This window comes from Thunnus maccoyii, chromosome 10 (assembly GCF_910596095.1).
Source record: "Thunnus maccoyii chromosome 10, fThuMac1.1, whole genome shotgun sequence".
Lineage (NCBI taxonomy): Eukaryota > Metazoa > Chordata > Actinopteri > Scombriformes > Scombridae > Thunnus > Thunnus maccoyii.
This window is the reverse complement of record NC_056542.1, coordinates 3,368,567-3,387,108: the sequence shown is the minus strand read 5'-3', so window position 1 is coordinate 3,387,108 and position 18,542 is coordinate 3,368,567. Positions and strand designations below refer to the sequence as shown.

At 39.2% G+C, this 18,542-nt stretch overlaps 2 protein-coding genes across 9 annotated transcripts; one reads left to right on the top strand and one right to left on the bottom strand.

The window, feature by feature from the left end:
• Nucleotides 1-3,205: 3,205 nt before the first annotated feature.
• Nucleotides 3,206-9,644, bottom strand: isg20l2 (interferon stimulated exonuclease gene 20-like 2). 8 transcript variants are annotated; one of them, XM_042424801.1, is made up of 6 exons: nt 9,534-9,642; nt 8,245-8,334; nt 5,378-5,465; nt 4,612-5,273; nt 4,012-4,212; nt 3,206-3,366 (listed from the first exon to the last, which is right to left on the bottom strand). In XM_042424801.1, exons 4-6 carry the CDS (start codon nt 5,218-5,220, stop codon nt 3,253-3,255), a joined length of 924 nt encoding a protein of 307 aa, XP_042280735.1. In that variant the 5' UTR covers nt 5,221-5,273; nt 5,378-5,465; nt 8,245-8,334; nt 9,534-9,642; the 3' UTR covers nt 3,206-3,252. The 8 variants fall into 8 exon arrangements, with proteins under 8 accessions (XP_042280735.1, XP_042280727.1, XP_042280730.1 ...); XM_042424793.1 differs by having other exon boundaries at nt 4,612-5,465; nt 9,534-9,644; XM_042424796.1 differs by having other exon boundaries at nt 4,612-5,465; nt 8,245-8,331; nt 9,534-9,644.
• Nucleotides 9,399-17,525, top strand: mettl25b (methyltransferase like 25B). The gene is made up of 8 exons (XM_042424792.1): nt 9,399-9,525; nt 10,066-10,184; nt 11,468-11,684; nt 11,794-11,856; nt 13,501-13,638; nt 14,668-15,503; nt 16,559-16,743; nt 16,835-17,525. Exons 1-8 carry the CDS (start codon nt 9,424-9,426, stop codon nt 16,918-16,920), a joined length of 1,746 nt encoding a protein of 581 aa, XP_042280726.1. The 5' UTR covers nt 9,399-9,423; the 3' UTR covers nt 16,921-17,525.
• Nucleotides 17,526-18,542: the final 1,017 nt, after the last annotated feature.

Sequence of the window (18,542 nt, the reverse complement as noted above, 5' to 3'; positions counted from 1 at the left end):
AAAGAGGCTTAAAAATCCTGTTTTTGTTTTTATGGCACTTTTAATTTTAGAAAAATTAAGTTTTACAATAAGTCTTCATGAATAAACTACCTTACGAAGGAGGTCCCCACATCGGGTCCTGAACTGGAGTCTCCTAGATCATAGACGACTGCGCTGATTACTGAGCTAAAACTTTACTCATCACCTCATTGCAGACAGACCTCTACCTGTTTATACACCCATAACACAGAGACAGCACAGTGTGTAATGTGTAGGGAGGAACTTCAAAGGCAATTATTGCTTTGCACTTTTCATTTATTGCCTATTTTTTACAACCTAACTTTGTGGAGAGTCCCTTGGGAGTTCAGTTTTATCTCTGGGGAACACCCCCAACAAATAATTCTTTTAAATATTTGTATGAAACAAATATTCGTATGAAACCCACTGTTTGTGCTTTGCCGAATAATGTATTTGTATTCGGGCACACCCTTAATGGACACACTGTGGCCAGTCCCAAAATGTACCAAAAACAGGTTTGATACCCAGTCCTAGCAGGGAGCTTTACATATTCACAATCACAAAGTCAAACAGCAAAATGTGTTGTAGGAATGTTCACAACGATGCTGATATATCAGTCAAATAATCTTACTTTTGGATTTAAAAGGACAGGTTCACAATTGTCTTAAAACAACACTCAGGTGCCCAAATGAACATATAAATAGGTTTTTCTTGTTTTAATCATTCCTCCTGTTCATACTGACCATTAGAAGATCCCTTCATAATGTACTTACAATGGAAGTGATGGGGTTTTAAAGTTTATCTGAAGCTAATATGAAGCTTAGGGGACGTATAAAGGCGATGACATATGTCTTGCTCTGTCTAACCAACAGTCCAAAACCCAAAATAATCAGTTTACTATCACATAATGACCAACAAAAGCATTAAATAATCACGTTTCATAAGCTAATAAACTAGCTGACGTTTTTGCTTTGCTAGACGACATGCAGCATAAACAGTGGATTTGGATAAAGTTGCAAAGTCAAATGTTTTCTGTTTTGTGCTCTAAATCATTACACCAGGTTTCCCGTCTACAGTCTGACAGACATATCTGTGATGTCTGGCTTCACAATTACAGTAATTACTCTAATAGTCCAAAATGAATGTGGTAATGGTTTATTGAAGTTACAGAGCTGAAGGCAGACAACTGAACTCATCTGACATTGCATAGAAAACTGTATGAACTCTGAAAGTAAGTACGTCTATATTCCAAACAGCAGATTTCAATGTACCGACTGCAGAGAGGTCACATGAACAACTTTATGCTGGTTGGTTTTTTTCAGCCACTGTGACACGTAGGAGTTTTACAAAGACAGTCAGTGCACGCAGAGATATGAGGAACATCAGGGCCGGAGCTACCACTGAGGTATTTTAGGGGATGTGGGGGATTTAGCAAATCTGTTACCATGTGTAACTTTCAATTTTGGTGGAAATATTTCACCAGAATATCTCCTTATATTTGAAATTTTGGCATCCCTCTCCAGTATTCTAGATCCTGTGTGTATATGGCCTTTTATATTCTGTTTTTCTTTTTCCTAAATACAGTACTGTGCAAAGGTTTTATGGACTATGTTTAGATTCTTGTCTGTAATCATTGACTGTATATAAATATGGACGACGCGTCTCCACTTCCTGCCGCCACGCAGAAGTGAAGCTAAAATATCTCCTTTCCAGGAGACGCCGTCTTGCTTGTGTGACGTCATTTGGAGTCTGATGGAGGTTTGAGAGCAGCTGTCACAGCTGTCAATCATAACCCCACACCCCTTTTTTATAATCGTCAAATAACCAATTAAAAACGAACTTATATATAAAAAATGAGCACTTATGACACAATGAACACTTATAATGTGATAAGAACTACTTAAAATGACAGAAACCATCTGTCAGAAACCATTTATTTGACATGAACTTTGACATTTTATTTTGGCTCATGTCCCATCCACTAACATGGACGAGGCAGGACTTATGACCTATACTGCAGTCATCCACCAGGGGACGATCAGGATGTTTTGGCTTCACTTTTAAGGAGCTGTCATGACGTCCATATTTATATACAGATAATGTCCATAATGCAACATCATCAGGGAGGCGTCTGATCGTCTGCAGCATGACAACAAGCCCAAACATCCAGCCAGAGTCATAAAGAACTATCTTCAGCAACAAGAAGAACAAGGAGTCCTGCTACAGATCGTTTGGTCCCCACAGAGTCCTGATCATCATGGAGTCAGTCTGGGATTAACATGAAGAGACAGAAGCAGCTGAGACGCTGAAATCCACAGAAGAACTGTGGCAACTTCTCCAAGATGCAGGAACGACCGACCTGCCGAGTACCTGAAACACTGCTGCTGTTTTCAAGACGAAGCTGCTCACAGCAAATATTGATTTAATTTAGGTTTCTGCTGTTTACTTGATTAAGTAAACTATTGATGGCATTACTTCTGAAAGCATCCTCACTTAACTTTTAGTGCCTAAAGCTTTTGCACAGTACCGAACATCACCGTGAATGTTTTCAAAGGCACCTGCTTTCAACACTTCTACATGAACAAACATACTTTTCTTTTGACCATACAAGGAAAAAAACATTTGCTACAGCCCAGAAGAACATCACTGGTTGATCAAAGTTGAACAATATGACAGTATGTTACCTCAATTTTTTTTACTTAAAAAATCACACAAATCTGCACTGAAAAGCGACACATGATGGAGCTCCTTTAGTGGCATCTGGTCAGACTTTTAACTTTTTAATTTTTTTATCATTAAAACTGCAAGAAGATGAAAATACACCACTGTGGTGTAAACGTGACACTGGGTTGAAGCCACTGAACCGCAGCTTTGATTAAAAGCACTTCTCTCTCTCTTCTTTTCCATTTTAAAACCAAGTTATTTTCTGTGTGAGATCACAGAGATGCGTCGCTGGAATGAAGACGTGACTGCCCCCTAGTGGCAGGAGCACCATTTAAACACAAACCCTGAGGATGAATGGAACTGCACCAATGTAACCAACAGTTACAGTACATGTATTCTGCTTCACTATTATCTCAGGCAGCTGGTAGGTGTTTATTCAGTAACACTGAATCACCATGTACAGTTTTTTTTTTCCCAGGTATCTTCATTCACGTATCAACAGGAAAGTAGGGCAGTCCGAACCACATACCTGCCGCAACAAATGTCCATTTAAAACCTGTTTATTTCCGTGTTTTCTCCTCAAATCTGGCACTAACTGGCCTGCGATTTAGAGGCCAGCGTCCGCTCCCACTCCGCCTCCACCACTCTGTAAAGCTCCATAGTGGCTCTGGCGTCCTCCACAGAAGAGTGGCCCTTCCTCCCGGTCTGAGGACACAAGAAAGGACAAGTAAAACTTATTTTACTGTTGAAGACCGACGTGTGAGATTGAAAGATGCTCGTTCCCCCTTCTAATATAATGAATCCCTGAATAAATTCTCATTAAATTCCTCATTTATTAGAGAATTCTGCAGCTTATTTTATAAAGTCTGACAATACATGAGCAATAAAATGACAAGATGTTGAGTTGTGACTTTCATATACTTCTTATTTGCTGTGTCTTTTTTTTATAGAATTACATTTCTCTGATTTTTCCTATTAACTGATTTTATATTTTATGTGCATATGAGATGACAGCAAAGCAACAGATTTGTTACAGTGCTCTTAGGCAAATATTTCTGTGTGTATTTAACCTTTTGCTGCTGCAGCCTTTATGTTAATCTGACACCGTTCAGTTGAAGTGTTATGGAAATGTTACTACGTCTGACCTTGTAAGATTGCCGTCGTGACTTTCACATGAAAGTGATTCAGGCGCTTATTCACACACAAGATCAACATGTTAAACACTAAAGACGGGTGATTGAAAATGTGCACGTAAAATACTGAAAGGTTCAAAATGTTGTAATCTTATGAGAAAAACTGAAATGTTTTTAATGCTTTGGGACATTTGTGCTGCAGCAGAAGTTCTCCTACCTGGATGTCACGGTTGAAAATGGCCTTCGTGAGTCTCTTCAGTGAGGCGCACTCGTTCTCGGCAAAGCCGGCCTTCCTGTTGAGCAGCGGGATTCGAGATGTGTCTCTGGTCAAGGCAGCGGGGTGAGAGTAACCGAGGACCTTGAAGTCATTGTGGATGGCGTGGCCGATCACCACCTTCCCCATGAGCAGCCTCAGTATCTGCCGACAGATCAGACATTTCACTCACAGAACTCATCAGGTTTATACAGTAAACGCTGGAAAATTCAAATTCAATAATACAATTACCAGACAGAAAATGTACATGAGTGCTGGTTTGACTAACTAATTTAAGTTAGTCAAACCAGGGTTGATTTGGCCAAACGAAACCAGTTTTAATTCTGTTTCATATTAAACAGGCTGTATAGTAAATAGACTTATGCACCTATCTGATCTATTCTACTGTGTCAGAGAAACTCTGCGATAAATCAGCAGGTAAATGAAGAATTTAAACACAAAAAAGATGTTTCAGATGATGTGAGAAACTCCTGAACAACTAAAGATTGACCTGTTAAATGATGTCAGAATGACCACATATCTCAGAGTTTGTCATTTCCTCACCTCCTTCCTGGCCTCGGGGTACGGCGTGGCCTTCTCCAGGTCTTTGCGCCGGATGCCGCTCCACCGGGTGCGGTAGTCGGTGACAGGCATGGAGGGGTTGATGAATTTATCGTAAACCACGTCTCCTTCGTAGGACACTATACTGCAGCGCGCGAGTTGGCTGATGCGCCCTTTCGGGCCCGTGCCCACCATCTCACAGTCTACAGCGAGGTACTTCGTAGGGAGTCCCGCTGATGTTTGGCCAGCGGGGAGCGCGGCGGTGGGTTTATGGCTGCTTGCCCCTGAGGTGCTGGGGGTAGGGGTGGGGGTGGTGGTTATTGATCTTGAGTTCACAGGTCCCTTTGGCGTTTCGTGGCTGCCTCGGTTCATCACAGTGACAGTCAAGGAAGGCAGGCTGTGTGTGGATGCTGAAGGCTTGGAGCTACAGTGGGAAGCACTGACCGCTCTGCCTGCATGAGGTAAACTTTTGTTTTGTGTGGAAGCGGGAAGCGATGGATGCCTGCTGGACGCTCCATTCTGCTGTGGAGTTGGGTTGGATCTGGACTGTCCCATCCCGTGGTTGTATTTGTGTCTGTCCTCCACGTAGCCCTTCCTCTCCAAATATCGCATCTTTTTAAAGAACCATTTGTTTTTCCTCTTTCGTTTCCCCGGCGGGGTCCTTCCTGATGAAACATCATCAACAGGGCACGTGTTGATCGTAATGTCCGACATGGTTACGGCTGCACGCCGGCAGAAGTCACGTGTAATGTTTAATCAGCTCACTTACACACAAAACAAGCGGGTGGATCTGCTTGTTTTGACCTCCTCAACAGGTCGTCGCCCTCCGTAGTCCAGTTTGTATCAGCTGAGTCATCCTGCATGACAAACACAAACAACATGTCATCAAACTCTGTCTTGATCTGTAGAACTTGGATGTAAAAACACTTTATAACAACGACTTGACTAATGCCTTCTTATCTGATAATGTTGTTTAAAGGACAGTGTCACAGAAATGTAACAACCTGCAAATCCGGTGATTCCCATCATCTAAATTTAGATTATAATTCATTTATGTGACATGAAACAACCTACATTGGCTTTAGGGCTGCAACTAATGTTTATTTTCATTATTGATTAATCTGTTGATTATTTTCTTGAGTAATGGATTACTTGTTTGGTCCATAAAATGTCAGAAAATGGTGAAAATGTCAATCAAGGTGGTGAAAAAGCCAAAGATGCAAAATAAAATGTCTTGTTTTGTCTCCACCAACAGTCCATAACTCAAAGAGACTCTGTTTACTGAAAAGCAGAGCTGCAACAATTAGTCGATTCATTGATTAGTTGCCAACTATTATCTTAATCCCAAACTATTTTGATAATTGATTAATCATTTTGAGACATTTTTTAAGAAAAAAAGTCAAAATTCTCTAATTCCAACTTCTCAAATGTGAATATTTTCTGGTTCATTTGACAGTAAACTGACAGCTGAGGACGTCATCATGGGCTTTGGGAAACGTGATCGACTTTTTTCACCATTTTCTGACATTTTATGAACCAAACAACTAATCGATTAAGTGAGATTATAATGGACAAATTGATCAATAATGGAAATAATAAATAATTGCAGCCCTAAACAAAACAAAACAAACAAAAATAACCATTAAATATTCACATTTCAGATGCTGAAAAGAGAAAATTTTAGCATTTCAAATTAAAAAAGACTCAGAATGATGAATCGATTATCAAAATAGTTGTCGATTGATTAATTTTCTGTTGATCACTGATCGTTGCAGCTCTAATTGGCTTTATCTTACTCTGCGGTGTTAAAGTGATTTAAAAGCTACTGATCCATGACCACGAAAACTAAAGAAACTAATCAATCTGTTGTATCTGCCTTTCTGATGTTGACGTCAACCGCCAGCGGACGTTAGCTCGCGATGCTAAGCTAACTGAGCTGTTCTGCGCTGATTCCGCGGTTATTTATCGCCGAACTCGATTTGTCTCTTTAACGGAAAATTAGGCTTAGCGTGTTTGTTTGCACATGACTCTCGATTAGAAAATCTGTAAAAATAACTTTGTCAAATAGAAACCAGACCTGCATCACATTGTGTATCAAACGCTCCTTCCTGTACCCAATCAACTATCGATATCCGGGTCAACATCTTCTTCTTCTTCTTCTTTAGCGTTTATTGACGGTTTACATATCTGGGTCATGATGCCTTCGAGTACAGACAGAAACTGTATATAAAGAAACTACATTATAGTTTCTATATATAGTTTCTATATACATATTATATATAAACTATATAGAAACTTTTTTCAAATTAAAACTATTATTATTATAATTATTTCCATTGTTGCTGATATCCATCAGTTTAGTTCAGCTTTCTGTTTTTGTTACTCTGTTTTTCTTTTTTCCTCATTCAAGCATGATTAATGTCAATCACATTATAAAATATTGTCGACATGGTTGTTGTTTTCAAACTATAAGGTTAACAATAACCTTTGCTTCTCCCTGTTTGTATAACTTTGTAGAATGTGCTTTGGCAATTCTGTACTTCAATATGGTCATGCCAATAAAGCCTTATTGAATTGAATTGAAATTAAACCGTAAGACTAGTTAAACGTACTGTTGGAAATACATTAACGCTCTCAGAATTGTATTATTATTATTTATTATTTGCTAATTAGCAAGTACAAGGAATTCAAAGTGGTCCAGGTGCCCAGAACGTGCAATAACACAAATATTAAACAATAAACATAAACATAAACAGTGAAAGAAGGAGAGGGACAGTAATTGTTAACAGGATATATGTGTACAGTTAATTAAGAAATAAAAATCTATATATACAGTGCAGAACAGACAAAGACACAGTATGAATTTGAATGAGAAATATCTCACGTGAAAGCTTTTTGACTTTATTTTGTGGGACATATATCATTAACATCTATTGTCTAATGTCAATAACATTACAATAGATTTAACACCCTCAGACCTGAATTACTTCAAGCCATGGGAAAAAATTATTTCTGTCTTTTTTCTTACTCATATTACATGTAGAAACGAGGCTTAAAAAAAAAGTGCATGTCCATTACAATGGACGTCAGGTCCAAAAAGTTGTGAAATCTTACAACAAGAATTTTATTGATATTTGTAGTTTTCTCTTAAAAGAACTGGAAAACACTGAAGAGATGCAATGTTTTAACAGTGACTAACTAATGAAACATTGACCACAGCAACAGAACTGTCATATGCTCATTTTATCGTTCTACTTTCTGTGAGCAGCCTTGAAACAGTTCCTGTGAGGAACAAAACACAGGTGCACCTTGTATTTGTCACTATACACCTGTGTTTTCTCTCAGCAGAATGGCTGCTTACATCTATTAACAAATATTAACTTTTTATACTATGCTAATATATTGTTTTTTTATGTCAAAACTTAATTTTCATGATATAAATAGACTTGCTGAGGGACCACTGTAATGGAAAATGACTTTTAAAAGAATCCTGTATCTAAACATGTTGTGCTGTTAGATATATAATGCTTAATATAACACTTCCAATGCTTAAATATTATGTTTAACACATCAAATGTAGAAATATATATATATATATAATACTGTTATAAAAGTATTTCTAAAGCTCTGACTTACTGCTGTGATGCTGCACTTCAGTGTGATGCAACTTTTTCAAACGTCAACCTGTTGGGCCATACTTGCATCTAATTGGTTAGTTAGGATCTACTAAATAACCAATCAGAAGACAGTTATGTAAGTCATACATTAACATAGAACAAAAACCACCAAATGTGAAAAATGAGGGGGTTAAAAACTGACATACTCATCACTTCTGAGTAATAACCTTAATAACTCATCCTTAGCATGTTTTCTGTCATATATTCACTCCCCACAGCCCAAACGGCAACGTAGCTTACCACTGGATTAATAAAATGACCCATAAACCAGCAGAAGAAAACAGTTTAGCTAGTTAAAGAACGGGTTCGCAGTTTTTCAGTTTCATTTTTCACAATTTTTTCTTGTCTTAAAACAAAAGTCAGGAGCCCAAATGAACAGTGAAACATGTTTTTCTTGCTGTAATCATTCCTCCTGTTCATACTGACCATTAGAAGATCCCTTCATAATACACTTACAATGTAAGTGATGGAGGACAAAATCCACAGTCCTCCTTCTGTGCAAAAATGAAGCTGATATGAAGCTTCAAATGGGTCAAAACAAGTAGATATCTTTCAACGTTACAGTCTTTTTAGTGCCAAGCAGCTCAATAGGGAAACACTGTCCAAGTAAACACAAAGAGGGAATTTGATGCTAAAAAGACTGTAAATGTGTCAGATATCCACTTGATATGACTAACTCAGACTGCTGAAGACTCATATAAGCTTCACATCAACTTTTAAATGATAGGAGGGATGATTACAGTGAGGAAAACCTCTTTCACTATTCATACGGACACATGACTGTTTTAAGACACACTTGAAAAACTGTGAATCTGTCCTTTAATTTGCAGGTCTTGTTTTAACGTTACGGTACGAGCGTCACATTTGAAAGCAGATCTTACGGGAAGCACCTGAACGCATCGGCACTCTTCACGTGAAAGTTAACAGCTAGCCAGCTTAGCTAAACACAACAAGCACTTGTGAAATGATAATCACGGGGGTTTCTTTCAGACTTAGGTTAGCTAAATGCTGATTTTCAGAACTGTACGAGAACTCCAAGTGTCCATAATTACATAGCGAGCTGCACACATCTTACACAGTTTAGTTTTAACTAGAAAAAACAACGTTACAAACCAACTGTCAGCTGTTAGATGCCGACATGTTTACATCGAGCCTTTCTGCAGAACAACAGAGAGATCTGGCGCAGAGACTCACCACGTTTCTGTCTCACTACAGCCACGTATCTAACGCCTATATAATTGTACGTACCGTTTCTTTACAGTTTGCAGCCTTTCCACTGTAGTTTCGAGGAGTGGCGGTTTGTAACAAAACATGTAGAAAACATGCTGCCATGGCAACTTCAGTAAGCTCCATAAGACTCGTGTGTGTGTGTTTGTATCCTTCATTGTGCACATGTGTAGCCAGATGTTGTGCTCTCCAACCATGTGACACATGTATGAAGGTTTTCACTCCACTAGATCAATGAAATCAGCTGTTTGTCATTGCTTTTAATTAAACTGTGTAATGCTACAATAATCAATTGATTACTATTTATTTTAATGTTTTTATTCTGTGTGCTTTTGTTGTTTTTATCATTTGTTTTTGTGCTTTTGCTTGTGTACTCAGTAAAGCACTTTGGACTGCCTCTGGGTATGAAATGTGCTATATAAATAAATTTGCCTTGCAGCAGAGATACCCTGAAATAAAATCCTGTATATTCTTCAGTTGAGAACAGTTAGACAGTTGGATTCATCCGTCCTTTTTGTGTTCTTTCTAATAACTGACTGTTGTTTCCCTGCAGGAGTTCTTCACTGAAGATCTCTGGCACACATTACCTAACACCTGGCAGCCTGTGCTGCAGGACCTGTCATACCCACAGATTGCAGACCTACTACTGGATGCTACACATGGAGACAGGAGGTAAAACAGGGGAAACATTACTCAGAGTGAACAAAGAAAGAAATCTGCACAACTGCAAATACCAGAGCTTTACAGGAATAGTTAGCCTCATTTAATTTCCGCTCACTCACGTCAGGAGACTAGAGCTGCAACGATTACTTAATTTAATCAGTTAGTTGTCAGTTATTAAATTAATCCCCAATTATTTTGATAAAAGTTTCTTTAGTCTTCTATGACAGTAAACTAAATATCTTTGAGTTGCGAACAAAACAAGACACTTGAAAACATCAATTTGGGCTTTCAGAAACAGTGATGGACATTTTTCACCATTTTCTGACATTTTATGCACCAAACGATTAAAGGGCAGGTTCACAGTTTTTCCAGTCTGTCTTAAAACATCAGTCAGGTGTCCATATAAACAGTGAAAGAGGTTTTCCTCGCTGTAATCATTCCTCCCGTTCATACTGGATATTAAAAGATCCTTCAAACATGTTTTCAATGGAAGTGATGGAGGCCAAAATCCACAGTGTGTCCACACAGTCATTTAAAAGTTGATGTGAAGCTTATATTCAGCTTCAGCAGTCTGAGTTAGTCATATCAAGTGGATATCTGACACATTTACAGTCTTTTTAGCATCAAATTCCCTCTTTGTGTTTCCTCGGACAGTGTTTCCCTGTTGAGCTGCGGTGGAAGTATAGTAACAAAAAAAGGGACTTTGGCACTAAAAAGACTGTAACGTTGAAAGATATCTACTTGATTTGACTCATTTGAAGCTTCATATTAGCTTCATTTTTGCACAGAAGGAGGACTGTGGATTTTGACTTCCATCACTTTCATTGTAATCAACATTTAGAGGGGATCCTGTGCTGGTCAGTATAAACAAGAAGAATGATTATGGCCAGAAAAACCTATTTCAGTATTAATTAGGGTACCTGAGTGCTGTTTTAAGACCTGAAAAATTGCGAACCTGTTCTTTGATCAAGAAAATAATCCACAGATTATACAATAATGAAAATAATTGTTAGTTGCAGCCCTACAGGAAACTGTTTGGTTTGCTGTTGTAAAGTCTTGCAGCAAATAAGGAATTACTTGTTTGGTCTACACTTATCAGGAGTCTCAGGCTGAAATTCACTTCATATTGAAACTACTGATGACTCGTGAAGAAGCTGCAGTCTGGTTATTTTCTGGTATTGTGAATAATTTGTATTTTGGCATCCTCATGAGACTTTTGATATTATGTAAAATCTAGAATAATATTGGCATTACCCTTGAATTTAAACAATAAAGACTCTTTGTCGTTACAGATATCCTTCGGTGTGGCCTCTCTCCCTCTTGGCTTTCCGCGCCACAGCTCACGCCCTGGCGTTTCCCAGAGAGTGCCGGCGGGAGACGGGAAGAGCAGCCGGCTTGGTGAAGCCTGAAGAGTTCCTGGAAAACCAGAGTCAGAGCTCTCTGCTGGGGCACATATTCAGGAAACACGTCAAACCCAAGAAACAGCATGAGATTCGCAAGCTGGGCCTGGTACAGAATAGCTCATTTCCTATAGTCACTGCTGTTTAAGTGAAATTTAAAAACATGAATTTGTTTTTCTGTTAACATTGTTTTTTTTCTTTTTTATCATTATTCCCAGCTGGTTAAACAACTCTGTGGCCAGACGGACTGCAGCAGAGTCGTGGATGTCGGCTCTGGACAGGTATCATTTCAACCCTATTACCAGACAGAGCGCTGATATTAAAAAAGTAGAGCTGTGATGATTAGTCGATGAATCAATTAGTTGCCAACTATTAAATAAATCACAAACTGTTTTGATAATCGATTAATCGTTTGGAGTCATTTAAAAAAAAAAAGTCCAAATTCTCAGGTTCCATGGATGTGAATATATTCTGGTTTCTTCAGTTATGACAGTAAACTGAATATTTTTGTGTTTTGGACTGTTGGTTGAGACAAAACACTGATTGACATTTTTCACCATTTTAAGACATTTTATGGACCAAACAAGTAAGAAATTAATCAAGAAAATCTTTGACAGATTAATTGATAATGAAAATGATCGTTAGTTGCAGCCTTAATTGAAAAATTCTGTAACGATATGTTAAACACAATATCTAGTAATAATAGTAAACTATATGTACAGTCACTTGATTAGACTATCAATTGATCCTGGTCCCATTCTATCAGGTTTATTACAACAGTAACTGTTTGACTTTTCTCAGAGAAAATCAACTAATCCTGCCCTGTAGACCAAAAACATGTAATCTTTGTTCAGTTCAGTTCAAAGATTTGTAGTCGTTGACTATTTTGTTCATTCACTAAGTAGTCACGTCACCGTTCAAATGCACTTCAGTACATACAACAGTAGGTGAACGTGTCACAGTTCATACAGCCTGACGTCTTAATTCAGGGCAAAACTATCACATACAAGCATAAAGCTACACACAAGGTTAATAGCTCAACAGCCTGTTATTTCTGACAGAGTTATCAGATTATGACTGATGATGAGATTATGATCGTTTCTGTGGATTTCAGTCTTTTAATATGCGTTTATGAGCAAATAGGTACTGTGAACACAGCCAAGCTGACAACAGCTCCGTCACCAGTAACAGGAGCTTCACTGCCAGAAGCTACTGATTGATTTAGTTACAATGGTGATTCATTTGTTGATAAAGATTCATTCAATACCTTTAATAACAAGGAGTCACTTTATTCACAGAAGACAAAAAGATTAAACACCTTCCAGCCTTCATCAGTGTTACAACAGCATGTAGTACAGATGCTTCTGAAATATCAAACACACAGGTGATCCACTTTAAGGTAATTAGTGCTGGTTAGCCAATCAGATACAAAGCGATCAATGAGCATCCAGCATTAGAACAAGGAAGAGGGAGGAAACTAGTTCACCACAAATAAAACTTACTGATCCATGAAATTTCTTCATATATCAAAAATAAATACACATTTTAATCATAAATAGACAGTATAATCAAATTGTTACAGCAGTATTTCACAATATAAAGAAGAGAAGGACTTCTACAACATCTATAACATTTTAAAAGAGATTATTTTCTGTAGAAGTGTACACTGTGGACATCAGGCTAGGAGACGTTTATCTAAGTCCAAAGGCAAAAATTACCGACAGACCACTGGGTTGAAGTCCCCCTCCATAAATTTCTGTAACATTTATTCTGCAAGGATACTGCACACAGCAGCAGCTTCTCTTTAAGCAGCCATTTAGCCAAGCAGTCTTTGTATTTTTTGACAGTTTGAAAAACATTCAGAGGAGTGCAGAATCTGAGGTCAAGCAGTAAATCATTCTCGTCCACCACTGTGCTCTGAACAGGGTCACCTGACTCGTTTCCTGTCCTTTGGGCTCGGACTGTCTTTGACCGCTATTGAGGCTGATCACACCTTGGTTGCCATGGCGTCCAGGTTTGACGGACAGTTACTGTGGGCCTTGGAGAAGGAAAGGCAGAAAAAGGTTGGTTCATAGACGAAGGTTTGACTTCTCAGTCTTGCTTGTTTATTAACATCTACAGTTTTCACCATTCTGTGGTAGTTATGTAAACCAGATACAGTTACAGTTCCACCAACTGGCGCCACTGTTAAGTAACAAGTTCACACCCATTCTCAGGGTGTTGTCGAAAGGCAGTGTGATAACTGTAGGAAATCAAAAACAGAAGTAAATGTTCTTTCTTTGTAGTTACAGTAGTGTACATCTTTGTGTTGATGCTCCAACATATTGCTCTTTATGAACTGTAATGAGATACACTGTCTAACAATGAACTTCATAAGACACCTAAAAATGAACTATAGCATCTAATTAAATTTTACAAATTGATGACTAACTGTCATAGAGCATTTGAGAATGAAATAGATCTTTAAACCTGCAATAATATTTCTGGCCACATGGGGGCAGCAGAAACAAGGTGAAAATACAAGGTTAACATATAATCACCTTCAAGTTTAATAAGTTGACGTGGCTTGTCAGCAAACAGTAGCTTAGTTTACTCATCCAGCAGATAGAGAACAACATCAGCATTCATTTGGATTCATGTTTCTGATGAATGTAAGTCTAATATTCACTCATTTGCTCTCCATTAACCCCTGAGAAAAATAACTATCTCTTTAACTTCTCCACTTTCTTTCCGAGCTCGTCACTAAGTTTGTTTCTCTGCCATTTGGTGCTGAGCAGGTAGCATAAAGAGAGTTTATCAGAGCTTTTTCACTGAAAACAGCTGCCTTCTGCAGCTGGAAAACAATGCTTTTAGGACAGTAAAGTTGCAGGTCAGAGAACGAAACAATGAACTAAAACATGCTAAAATGCTCCATACTATTGAGGGGAATCAGGTAATGATTATTTGTGGTTTCGTTAATACAACTGATGATCTTAGGAGTAGTTATTTGTTACTTAATATGAAAAATATTGATATAGCAGCTTTAAAGTCGGCTTTTAAGAAGATATCAGACCATCAACATCAATATTAATAAACATCTTTCTTATTCTTAGAACTGCTCCTTTCAGCTCCCAGCATCACACTCCTCTCCACGCCATGTGGCCGGTTGGGTAAACCCCAAGGCATCATGGGAGGCCTTCGTCAAGCAGCTTAGTTCTGCAAATTGTGTCAGCGAAGGTCCCCCAACTCCATCTGGACCCTGCAAAAAGAGACTCCGGGGCTCCGAGCATCAGACATGTTCTCGTGTGATCCAGACTTCATCCTCTCACGGCTCCACAGACTCTGATTCTCACTCTCAGGACTTCGAAATGACATCACAACGTCAGCCGAGCATGAACCAGTCTGAAGAGAAGTCATCATCCGCCGACAACTGCTGCTCATGTGTCCCGCGAGTCTGTCAGGAGGCGTCGTGGCTCAAGGAAGACAGCCAGAGAGGCTATCCAGACTTTGTCCTGACCGGTCTCCACGCCTGTGGTGACCTCAGCACCACCCTCCTCCGCCACTTTGTCAACTGTCCACATGTGCGCGGCATCACCTCTGTGGCGTGTTGCTACATGAAAATCACAACCAAAGAAAACCCCACCCCTCCAGGACTGGTCGAACCTCCCGCTCCCCCGACACCAGGCCACGAGTCGCTTCCCTCCGAGTTCGGCTACCCGATGAGCTCCTGGGTGCGGGGGTTGCCAGGACATCAGCTGTCCTATAAGGCGCGGGAGGGGGCGTGTCATGCTGTGGAGGACTACATTCGAAGGCTTCGGGAGGAGAGCGAGTTGCTCAGGATACACTGTTATCGGGCGATGCTGGAGGCCTTCATTAGGGATACGAGGCCGGATCTACGCAGAGCAGGAATCCAGACTATAAAGAAAGCCCATTTATTAACCTTTACAGAGTGAGTGAACACTGCAGCCTGCAGGCATTTACACTGGTTTAATTTCGACTAGGGGTGTCAATAATTAATCAATTATTGATTAATTGTCATTAATAATTTAATATATTTATGTTAACTGACATTGCAGAAGACAAGGGACGTGCAGTGTAACTGACAGAAAATGTACTAGATTTGCTGTAGTACCCAGTTACGCCACTAAGTGGAGCCACTTACTATTTAATGAAATGGAGTTGGAGGTGTGTCTGCTGACCACACATCAGTGGTGGAAGAAATACTCAGATCCTTTACTTAAGTAAAAGTACCAATACAGCAATGTAAAAATACTACATTATAAGTAAATGTCCTGCATGAAAAATCCTACTTAAGTAAAAGTACATAAGTGTCATGAGCTTGATGTAGTTAAAGGATTGCAGTAAAAGGCTGACTATCGAGAAATAAGAAAATTGCTTAAAATTTGCATCCCTAATTTCAACAGCTCTGTCACACCATATTGTCATGGGAAACTTCCCTAAAATTCTCAGTTGTCCAAAAAACACATCACTAACATCACATCACATATCACAGCACAGCCTGACGGGGGTCAGTGAAGTGTGTAATGTGTAGTGTCTCTGTTGATAAATGATTATCTAGACAATCATATTTATTGTGTTTTGCCTGCACCGGACGAGGCTTCAAGTTCCCACATTACACTTATGTAAGCTGCATACTGGACCACGATTGGCTCCAAACTAGATGTGATGTCACAAATCACGCTCGTAGAAACTTTCCTCCTTCAGCAGATGAATGAAAACAAAGTCTGCACAGAAGAAGAAAAACATGTTTTTGATTGGCAGGTCTTTAAAGCCACTATGAGTTTGATTCTTATGTGATTACAGCATCTTTAAAGTTATTCTGGTGAAAACTGGAGTAGTCTATGTGTTGCTTTCAGCCATTGTCAGAAACGTTAAAATTCCACAATTACTTATTGTTTTTTTGTATCTTTTGTGCATTGGTTGGATTCTTGAGTCAGCGAATAGATAATGTCCTCCTCTGTCTACCTCCATGTTCCCTCTCAGGTACGCCCGGCTGGGTCTGGCTCGGGTCGGCCTGCCTCCCGGGCTGCCTCTGGACCCGGAGCGGGTGGAGGCCATGCTGAAGCAGCAGGGTAGGGTGGTGGTGTACTTCAGCCTGGCACTGCTGCTGGCTCCCGTGGTGGAGACGCTGGTGCTGCTGGACAGGATGATCTACCTGCAGGAGAACGGTGAGCCTGTCGATATTATATAACAAATTTTAATAAACTGTTGTCACACTCTCTGTATAACTGCATCTCTTCTTCACTCATCTCTCTGCAGGTGTGGACAGTCAGCTAGTTCCTCTCTTTGACCCAAACATTTCTCCAAGAAACTTTGTGCTGGTGGCTCTCAAGACTCGTGGATAGGAGGGAGAAAAATGGAAACTCCTAGGTCAAACTATATTATTCACTCTCTGGTGTAAAAACTCACACTTACCTGTTCAAAATGAAAGATGACTCAAGATCATGACAGTAAAAGTTATACAAGGAACTCTAAGTCTTAAGCTTATTGTGATTTTAGCCTCTTTTTAGACAAATTAAATAATGAACATGAAGGGAAGATTTTCTTTGCTCTGAGCTGCAGACATGCTGTATATTTGCCAGAATGAGTAAATGTTGTTGCTGCAGTAGAGCCCTTCAGATGTTCAGCTTCTCTGTTACACAGGAACATGCCAGCTCACTTGAAATGGACAGCCTTCACACTGTCCAAACATATGGTTTTGTGGACGCCAGACTCTTCACACTGGTTATCACTCAATGTCTTCATGATCGCACAGAAGCAGTTGTGTGTTTGGCTTTCCTGACATGGTGTGGTTTCTATGTACAAATGCACTGTATTGTTGTCCCTGTTTTTATTTTTATTTTTAATATTGAATTGTTTCTGTTCCTCTTTGTAGAGAACTACAGGACGATCATGTTTTGTGCTTTACTGTTTCTGTAATTCAAAGCAATAAACAAAATGATTGCTTTTATTTTCTGGTGCAGAAGCTTGGCTACTTATGTTTTATGCAACTTTAAAACAGTCTAAAGTGTGTCATGTTTTTTAATTGATGGTAATCTCATGTTTGGAGCCAACCCATTAATTAATTGATCTTACAAGTATTGTGTGTGTATCCAAAGTCTGATATATCAAAAACTATTAAAAACATGTCAGTCAGCCCCGCCACTGCACTGGGTGACATGTTCCCTCATTATGAAGAGGTTTTGGTCACATTAGTTTGTTTAGAAACGGCTCCAAAGACTAATAACAGCGATCACATTTTCATTCTCTGGAGGGTAGTTCTGTGTAAAGCAGACGCCACTGAGCATGTGCAGGAACACTGTTCTGATTTCAGCTTCACTAGCTGGTTATGCTTCATATCACAACCTCTTGACTTTGTGCTGAAGTTCTTTGAGATATTTATAATGTAGTATAAAGTCAAAACTACCATGACCGCAATCTTCATAATGAAGGAACATGTCACCCAGTGCAGCGGTGTGGCTCACTGATGTGTTTTTAATAGCTTTGGTCAACATTGACCTCCATTGTTGGTCAACAATGGAGGTCTACAGCACAGAAGAATAAGATATATCAGGCTTTGGCACACACTCAATACTTGTTAGTAGATCAGTTCATTGTTGGTTTGGCTCCAAACATGAGATTTGTTGACAATACCAAAAATATAGAAAATAACCAGACATATCCTTTAATATCGTTACAGATGTCTTTTCTGTTAAATTGTGCCCACTTTTATAAAAAATACTCTTATTGATAGCCTCCACAGAGACAAGCTGCCCCAGATTGTGTGCTCAACAAACTTGTCCTTCTGTCCTACTGAACACCTGTAGTTTCTCAGAATTTCATTCATTAAATGCATTAATGTCATTAAAACACTTTAGCTTTCATTCTAAAAAAAAAAAAAATTGTGCTCCAGGCTTTCTGACTGATGATTTAAAGCACTGACTTTCAGGAGACAGCCATTGAAAATTTTAGATTAGAGAGAGATTAG